Genomic DNA, 9,389 nt, shown 5'->3' on the forward strand with positions numbered 1-9,389 from the left:
GTGAGGTCAGGTACTGATGGTGGGGATTTGCCCCCATTGGTGAGGTCAGGTGCTGATGGTGGGGATTTGCCTCCATTGGTGAGGTCAGGTACTGATGGGGGGATTTGCCCCCTATTGGTGAGGTCAGGTACTGATGGTGGGGATTTGCCCCCTATTGGTGAGGTCAGGTACTGATGTTGGATGAGAAGACCTGGCTCACCATTACAATTCATCTCAAAGGTGTTCAGTAGGGTTGAGGTCAGGGCTCTGTGCAGGACATTCAAGTTCCCCCGCACCTAACTCGTCCCACTATGTCTTTATGGAGGGGCTTTGTGCACAGGACACAGTCATGGGGGTAACAGAAAAGGGTCTTCACTAACCTGTTGTCACTATGTGCTATGTATTACTGCACTGAACAGACCTATAAATTATTGCATTTTCCTGAATCCTCCTATAGAGATTTTGTAGAGGAGAAGTTGGGCAGTAAATATGTCATCGGCCGTTCTCTGGACTTTGCCACCTCATATGAAGAGTCTGGACCAGCCACTCCCATGTTCTTCATTCTGTCACCTGGTGTGGACCCTCTTAAAGATGTGGAAAAACAAGGTAATGTAATTACCCTAAATGCCCTCTGCTTCCTGCTGCCCATACAGTAAGAAATAATAGAGCCACTACCATTCACACTATGGTAAGTACCAAGATAATAAACTGTTTTCTTTTCTTCTTTACAGGGAAGAAGTTGGGCTACACATTTGATAATCAGAATCTGCACAATGTTTCTTTGGGACAGGGACAGGAGATTGTGGCTGAACAGGCCCTGGATCTTGCAGCCAAAGAAGGACACTGGGTGATCTTACAGGTATGACTTCATGTCTTGCACTGTTATAATCCACCTCAGCCCCATTCATTTATATTACATCTTGTGCTGGAAAGATGAGGACTTATGTCGGCCATCATCAGTGTTATTCACATGAATCGTCATTTGTGGCTGAATGTCTTCTGTATGTCACAGCTGCTCCCCAATCCCAGATGTTTATCTGTCTGCCGGCAACTCACAGATCACTAGAAGAGCAAAGTGTTTCATCTTATTCTTTCTTCTTTCTATTCTTTCATCTCTCTCCCTGTGTTTTCTCTTATTCCTCCTCTCTATATCTATTCCTCCCTTCTCTGCACTCTTCTTTCTTTTTCCTGCTCATCTGCTCTGTGTTCCTCTCTCTCTTCTATCTCTTTGTTCATTCACGTCTCTCTCTCTCTTCTATCTTTTTGTCTTTAGCTCCCTTTTTCCCATTATCCTTCTCTCTGTTCTTCCACAGCTTTGTCTCTGCTCTGTCTCTCTTTTCAATGCCTCTCTTTCTTTTTTTTTGCTTTTTCCTTCTCTCTGTTCTTCCATTATTATTAGTAATAAGTCTTTGCTGTAAGCCTGTGTGAGTTGTAGAATGAGTTAGGTGTTTAGCACTCTCACAAAGCTTCGAGACAGCATTCTGTTCAATATACAGGGATGCCTTTTGTCCCCGGACATTGTGAGGACGTAGCTGTCTTCCCCTGCATGGAGTAACAACGCAGATAGCAATACATTCTATGTTAGCTTTGTATTTATGGAGCTGGCCTTGTATACAGCACAGTCATGCTGAAACAAAAAACCACACTGTAACCACAAGACTGGAGGAGCAGTTGTAGTATTAACAGAACCCTTCATTAAGAACACCCGGACATTATTTGGAGGATGGGGCACATGTTTCGGCCATATAGTACTTTCATACATAGGTGTATAAGTAGCCAGAAGTATTTTTTCAGGATATTCCCAACCCATCCGGAGTGAATCCATCTTATTTTCTGCCCATTTGCTTCCTTGAGTTCAGGCAGCTCCAGCATATATTTCCCATTTTAAGTGCCGTCGGCATCTATTAACTGAAATGTCACTTAAATCACTTTGGAATTAAGGTAATTTATTCCTGAGTTCCTCATTTTCATACATTGTTGCTTCGCTGCTCCACAATCAAGCTGCAAGTTAAAAAAAAAAAGAACTTTTGTGCAAACGTGACTCCGACCAGCCATGCTACCAGCGGGCAACGAGCCAATAGCGGGCTTCTCCGGCAGACGGGGTCCAGGACGCTGGCTCACTGCTGCAGGGAATTTAAACAGAATGAGACGAGTTACAAAATATCATGACAAATGACTGTTTTCTTTTTTTTTAAATATCACTTTGTATCTGTGGGGGACGTATCCTAATTGTGTCTGTTACCTGCTGCAAGAATAAAAGAGAGCCTGTCACCATGTCAAGTGGCCTTAGGCATTCAGCTGTAATTAGATAAAGGAACAGGTTTGTGCTGAGTCTTCCTGGGTCTCGGTTAAAGCTGTCTGATTTTCAGAGCAGTCTCTCTGCTATAGAATTAGAGATTACATGAAAGAACTACTAATACCATTCACAGATGGTCATTTAAACTGCCTAAAATAAGCTTTGTATTGTTTTTCTGTTGTTAGTTATTTAGGCTGAACAATAATACATTGTAGTGATCAAACAGTTGTATACAAAGACTCCAGTGATGGAGTCAGGATGGGATTCTTAATGGTGACAACAGAGGACTATGTATGTGTAATGTGTCTCAGCTCTGTCATGTGTAGTCCCCATTGGGAGGATATGTGACGGGGTGGCAATGGGAAGTCCTCCTCCTCCTTTCAGGAAGGCTAGCCACAAAACTTTAAAGGGTGTTTAAAGATGAGAGGACTTCTTCTCGACTGTCATTGCGAGATCACTAGGGATCATTTTAGATCATGGTATAGGTAGTAGCAGTTAGTAGCATTTAGTCACAAATGAGCTGAAGCTACTGTGTAATATCTGTGAAGTTATTTCACTATGTACCCAAGTGGCTCCCGTTCTTGTAGAGTGTTGTGCACATACTCCAAGTACTGAAATGTATCTCCAACACTCATTAAAACTGAAGATTCCACTTGGATAATGTTATCCACAACATTCTAGCTGGTGGGATTAATGAGTCGGATTAATGAGTCTAGGTAAAGATGACCTTCCAGGTATCTCACCTATTCTTCTCTTCATTTTGCTGTAGAACATTCATCTGGTGGCCAAGTGGCTGAGCACTTTGGAGAAAAAGCTGGAACATCTCAGCGAGGGTAGTCACCAGAATTTCCGGGTCTTCATCAGCGCGGAGCCGGCCGCTTCACCCGACGGTCACATCATTCCACAGGGTATCCTAGAAAACTCCATCAAGATCACCAATGAGGCACCTACCGGCATGCACGCCAACCTGCACAAAGCCCTGGATAACTTCAACCAGGTGAGACCTATTATTGACAGGTATTCCATATTTCCATTACTGTTTTACATGTTCAGATTGATAGATTCTATCTTTAGTGGCCAGTCAGAGAATTGGGCAGTCAGAGAATTTCCATGCAGTGCAACTGATAAATTCTCAGCAATATAGATGGTAACATTTTTTTAATGTGAACTTCTCTTCTTTAAAGATACATGACAGTCAGTGTTGCCATCCTGGGACAGGATCAGTAGGAAACAAATACCAGCCTATTAAAAAAGGCAAAAACTAAAAAAGCCACCATATCTAAGACCTGAAAAGCTTCACTTTTGTTTTAATGTGACCATTATATTTTTGTTTTTAATGTGGTCCCAGACCCAGCAGCCTCATCCTGTGTGAGCTGTGTATGATGTCACACTGACAGTGCTGTGTTTGTGGTGCAGGACACTCTGGAGATGTGTGCCCGGGAGACAGAGTTCAAGAGCATCCTGTTCGCTCTGTGTTACTTCCATGCCGTGGTGGCAGAGAGGAGGAAGTTTGGACCTCAAGGTTGGAATCGTTCCTATCCCTTCAACACTGGAGATCTCACCATTTCAGTCAATGTTCTGTACAACTACCTGGAGGCCAATGCTAAGGTAAGAAGGCCAAGATGGTCCTTCTCCGCATGGTTTGAACCCTATGAGGGGCAGTATGTACCCAGCCCATGCCATGGGAAATCATCAACTTTTCTGCAGAGAAAACCAGCTAAGGTAAAGTTTAGGATAGAAAAGGGAAAGGTTATTATTGTTAAGTATAAGGCCCTGGATCGTTTATCCTGGTAAGTATTCCAATGTAATATCCTGCTTGGCAGAGAAAGAAAAGTTTTTGTCTGGTGGCTCTGTAGGGAGTAGTAACAATTGGGGTGCAAGGAGAAAAGTACCAGACCCAAAAAACCTTCACACCCAGGTTTAGATTTCATTGCACTTCCTCCTGCCTCAGTCACTGCTCTTGCTGGGGTAGGAAGTGAGGAAAAATCTTCCCAAAGGGCAACAGACAATAATATAACCCCAGCAAGAGTCCAAAGAGTGATTTTATTAGAAGTCACATTCAATTAAAGCTGATGTGTGTGAGAGCTGAACAGATCCCATCCTGGACTGCAACTGAACTTCCAGGAGCTCCAGGGGAAGCAAATGTTCCAAGGGGATCCTGGAGAGTCAATAGTGCAAACCAATTGCTGCAAACTTGTTCTAACAATTTACCTTTAGGACCATTCGATATTTAATGTACAGCGCTGTATAAAATGTTGGCACTATATAAATACTATATAAATATTATTCTAGAAACATTTCTTCCCATGGATGCATTCCAGTGATATGATAAATGTGAAAAACTAAAGAATAACATTTTAGATAGTGACCCTTTATTATGCAGAGAACATACCTGATAAGCAATCACCTGTAGTCAGTTCAGTGGAAGCTGCAATGTTATTGGTGGTTGGTACTCCCTGCACGACGCTGCTTGTTCTGTTGCAATTATCTGGATTTGTTTTTGGACGTCCGGTTCCCTGATTGAACATTTCTGTCCTCCATGCTGGCCGGGCACCAGAGCAATTCTCCCAGCTGTGTCCGGGCTCCTGGCTGGCAGCTGATCCGCATACTTCACACCCTGTTTGCTTTGTGTCACAGGTCCCATATGATGACTTACGCTATCTGTTTGGCGAGATCATGTACGGCGGTCACATCACGGATGACTGGGATCGGCGACTCTGCCGGACGTATCTGGAAGAATTCATCAAACCGGAGATGTTAGAAGGAGAGCTGTTCCTCGCCCCGGGTTTCCCGCTGCCTGGAAACATGGATTACAACGGTTACCATCAGGTACGCCAGCAGGAGCTCTGCTCTGTTGCCAACATAGGCAGTGGAGGAGCCAAATTCCACAACTGGATTGTATACTATGGGGGGAGGAAATGTCTTGAAGAGAACCAGTCACTGCTGGGCTCATAAAAGAATCTGAATATTCAATTCTAAAGGAAGCCCTATGATAATACATAGGCTGCTATGGTGGCTGTCTCTGCTTCATTACCTTCCATGCTGCTGACCTGAAATGAGCATGCACCCAATGAAGTCAGCAGTAAATTAGAAAGTACTGAAGTCAGATTGTAACCTAAAGAAGAAGACAAAAAATATGGAGGCTCCAATTGTTAATTTTCCTTGAATTATGTAAGGAAAAAGATTTACCTTACTGAAGGCCACCAAATGCAGTTCTGATAACAGCCTGAGCTCATGATATCTCTAAGCTCCTAAGTGTACATAACAGCATCATATAACTGAACTTAGTAGTTTACATTCTGTTACTTGGTGCAGATTTTGTATGGCTGCCCTCCAGTCCTACAGGAAGCCTTTCATTGAGGAGGGCAGCTGTGACCCCCCTCTCCCAGGGACCCCCACTGACATTTCGTTTCTTATTACAGTACATTGATGACGTGCTGCCGGCCGAGTCTCCTTACCTGTATGGCCTGCACCCCAATGCCGAGATTGGCTTCCTCACCCAGACATCAGAAAAACTGTTCCGTACGGTGCTGGAGATGCAGCCTCGGGACAGCAGCATGGGTGATGGCGGCGGTGTGACACGAGAAGAGAAGGTAGGTGATGAGACCTCACACACACAGGGCTGAGCTGGGTCAAACAGGTTTTTTTTGTTTCTCTGAATTATAAATCGAAAAAATAAATACAATAATTAATAATTATACAGCTCATGATCTTCAGCTCAGATTGATCTATAAGTAGGGGCCATGCATGCAACAATACAAATCCACAGCATAGATAAAAAACAAATCAAATTGTTCAGATCATTAGGTTAGAAAAATTGCATCAGGACATTTTCTGCTTTAACCTAAGGATTTAATTTTTTTTCTGCTTGGCTGCTGGATGGAGTTGCTGGGGAATATCGGGCCACTCTCCATCACACGATGGACAGGGTCAGCCAAGGCCGAGTCCAATATCACAAATCGTAACCGTATACTGTACTGCTCCGAAGCAGGAGCCAAATCTGCAACAGATCTGTCCAATCACAGCAAATGCCAAAACTAACAGGCGGGAGGAGCTGGCTGCACTGTCTGACAGACTGTGGGAACAATCACAAGAGAGCTGCCATTGTGTGCCAGGTGTACGGTCTTCTCTTCCATCTTGGCTGCTTGGTATCTGTGCCACTTTCCAGACCTGGCAGCCCATACAACTATTCCCAGAAGATGATTTAGTAGATTAAGAGCAATAAGGAACACTCCACTACTTTAATAAATCTTGCAGTTGTAATTCACCTTATCATTGAGAGAGCAGTTTACTTAGCAGAGTCCGTCCATCCATCCTGTCCAGGAGAATGTGCACTGAGGAGCACAGAGGGTCCCCTGAATATCGCCTCCTAGGGATTTGCCTGTTATACCCCAGCACAATGTTTCACACCAGTGGTCCCAGTTTAAATGCACCTTCTGTCTTTTTCTACCCAATTATTTTGCAATCAGAATAGCCCCCTCCTCCATTACCCGTGGTTTACAGTTGGATTTCCCCTCTACAACCTCCTACATACAGGGCAGGGTTCATTCTTTGTATAGGGTCAGCCATGGCCTGCTGTGTGTTTGCAGCAAGCAAACAAACAGAGATACAGGTTAGGGACTAGGACACAATGACGTATCACTTAGAGATGAAAGGCCGGCCATCCTCCCCAGGCACTTATGATATGTGTACATCTCATTATCAGCTAACACATGACATGGCTGCAGGGGAGCTCTGTACTGATCTATGTGCCCAACCTCCTCTCATGCCCGAAGGCTGCATGGTTAGGAACGTGTGCTGTTATTCTAATATTTGGCCAACCTTCCACCTGCAAGCTACACAGGGGCAGCCACTAATCCGGGACACCAGCCAAAGCAATAAATAGACAGGTGAAATGCATGAAAGTGAACTGGTCTGGCCTGCTGAAATACTTTGATCTTTCTTGTGATTGACACATCAGAGCAATATTACACAATCCAAACTACAGCTATTCACTTTTACAGATTCTGGCATTACCTTCCTGTTAAGTGGACTGGTTTGTTCTGCCCGCTCACCTCCTCTATCGATCTACCAATGCCTGGGCTTTATTTGTCCTTTAATTACAATCAAGGCTTGTTTTGCAGTGCAATTTCACAAGCAGCGTTGTCACTGTATTATATTAAGGCTAAGTTTAGACTTGCAGTGGCTGACATCTTGCCAGTGCCATGGCTGCCCACACTATTTCACTGGTTTTTAAAGAACCAGCATTTGCATATTTTGCAGCAAGCAATACTGAACTGCTCTCTGATGCCCCCATTCATCCCCACTTTACACAGAGGGCCTCACCCAAGCAAATGGTTCTTGGGCATAAGGAAGTGGCAAACGTTCTGCCACTTCACCGCCAGTCTGAACATAGCCGAAGGCTTGGCTCACATTAAGGCATGCATTGGGTATTACCGAGCACCCAGTTCTCCCTCTTAACTCCAAGTAACCCCCAAATACTGAGAATGGCTGCTTGTAGTGCCCATCAGAGGGTGCATGTGACAGGGTGAGAATTCTGAAGGCAATGGGTAAAGCTTAGATTACATTTTTGTGATGGACTTAAGATCTATTTTTAATCTCATCCTCATGGCATCCTGGAGTCACAGGGTTTAGATATGAATTGTGTGATGAAAACAAACGTTTTTTTTTCCTGTGTGACAATAAAATGGTTCAGAGAGTCGGCGAATCTTTCATGATATACAGCAGATTTGCTGAAAGTTGCAGAACTTGTCTAATCATGTAGAGGTGACATGCCAGAGATCTTACAGCTCCATGCAGGCAATGGGACACGCGTGAGCCCTCATCTCCCACAATCCTTCACTTCACAAGTCTTGTTAATGCCACATCACTCTCTTGTATTACAGCGGGGTGACACTTGTTCCCCGAGCAGAGACGTCTTTTATACCCAGCGCTAATCAGCACACCAATAATACAACTTCTCTGTCAATTCAGCAAACTTCAAGAGATAGAAAGAAGCGGTGATGGCTGACCAGACTTCATTTATAACCACAATTCTTAATATTGTATTTTAGCACCAGGATAATAAAAATACAAAATATTGGGAAATAACTAAATTATTTTACGTGTTTTCCTGATGATGGGAGAGAAACCAGTTTACGAATCCATTACCTGTCCACCACCAAATGTAACATCTGTCCCTAAATTTGCCAATCACCGCAGCCCTAATCTAATACACCAATGGCAAAAGCATTCAAAGAGGACCTGTCAGGAATGAGCTTTGTAAAAGTCTGAATTCACAGTCTTAAAACACATTTATAGTAGGAAAAGAAATACTTAGCTTAGATGAGCTCCAGGAAGAACAGAAAAAAATATTTCTGCCCACTCCATGCCCATGTGTCCATGAAACAGTGTCAGATTGAACCGAAAGTGAGATGAAATTTTCTCTTTGGGAAAATATGAGGGCAGAATAGCAGCCTATTGTCAGGTCCCAATACTGGTGCATGAGCAAGTAAATAATGGAATACCCCTTAAATTTTGATAACACTGTGCACCTATCAACCAACCCCATTCCTTGCCCGAATAACACTGCCCACCCCCGAACCTGGAGAGCAACTTCCTTTCAGATACATTATTTGTGAGTGGAGATAGAGTGGGGGCATCAGTTGGGCAAAGAAATGAAATTCCAATCATCAATTGGCAAAGGCTGTCCTATCCTCCTCCTAAGCCCAAGGTCTGGCCCTTCTGCTATAAAAGGGGGAGAATGCAAATAAAAAGTAGCCAATTCTCAATAGATAATAAGAATAAAAAAAGTTTGGGTTCAGATAATTAATAATAATAAACCCATATGTTATTCCAACATATGTCATATGTTCTTTCCAACATACAACATACATACATACATCGGTGGTCAGCATTCTTCTAAACATTGGTGGTTCCTATTCTCCCAGCAGTCTATATTCACCTTTACATGTTGACGTTTCCCATTCTCCCAGCATTTTATTTTCACCTGCACATGTCAATGGCCCACATTCCTCTACAAATTTTGGTTGTTCCCATTTCCCCAGCAGTCTAAAATCACCTGCACGTGTCGATAATCCACATCCTTCTGCACACATTGGTGGCTCCCATTCTC

General features: G+C 43.5%; 1 protein-coding gene and 1 long non-coding RNA gene across 3 annotated transcripts in view; one reads left to right on the forward strand and one right to left on the reverse strand.

Moving 5' to 3' along the window:
* The window catches only part of DNAH9 (dynein axonemal heavy chain 9), a gene marked incomplete in the record, with an annotated part of 94,979 nt that overhangs the window by 79,360 nt on the left and 6,230 nt on the right, over positions 1–9,389 (forward strand). The window contains 6 exon segments of the mRNA XM_072403301.1: positions 437–585; positions 711–838; positions 3,045–3,272; positions 3,692–3,883; positions 4,913–5,104; positions 5,698–5,868. Coding sequence (XP_072259402.1) covers positions 437–585; positions 711–838; positions 3,045–3,272; positions 3,692–3,883; positions 4,913–5,104; positions 5,698–5,868 — 1,060 coding nt within the window.
* LOC140325463 (uncharacterized) lies at positions 1,910–7,119 on the reverse strand. 2 transcript variants are annotated; one of them, XR_011919684.1, is made up of 4 exons: positions 6,544–7,119; positions 5,734–5,930; positions 4,668–5,005; positions 1,910–2,102 (listed from the first exon to the last, which is right to left on the reverse strand). It is a non-coding gene; the product is annotated as an uncharacterized lncRNA (long non-coding RNA). The 2 variants fall into 2 exon arrangements; XR_011919683.1 differs by having other exon boundaries at positions 4,668–5,072.

This window comes from Pyxicephalus adspersus, chromosome 3 (assembly GCF_032062135.1).
Source record: "Pyxicephalus adspersus chromosome 3, UCB_Pads_2.0, whole genome shotgun sequence".
Taxonomy (NCBI): Eukaryota; Metazoa; Chordata; class Amphibia; order Anura; family Pyxicephalidae; genus Pyxicephalus; species Pyxicephalus adspersus.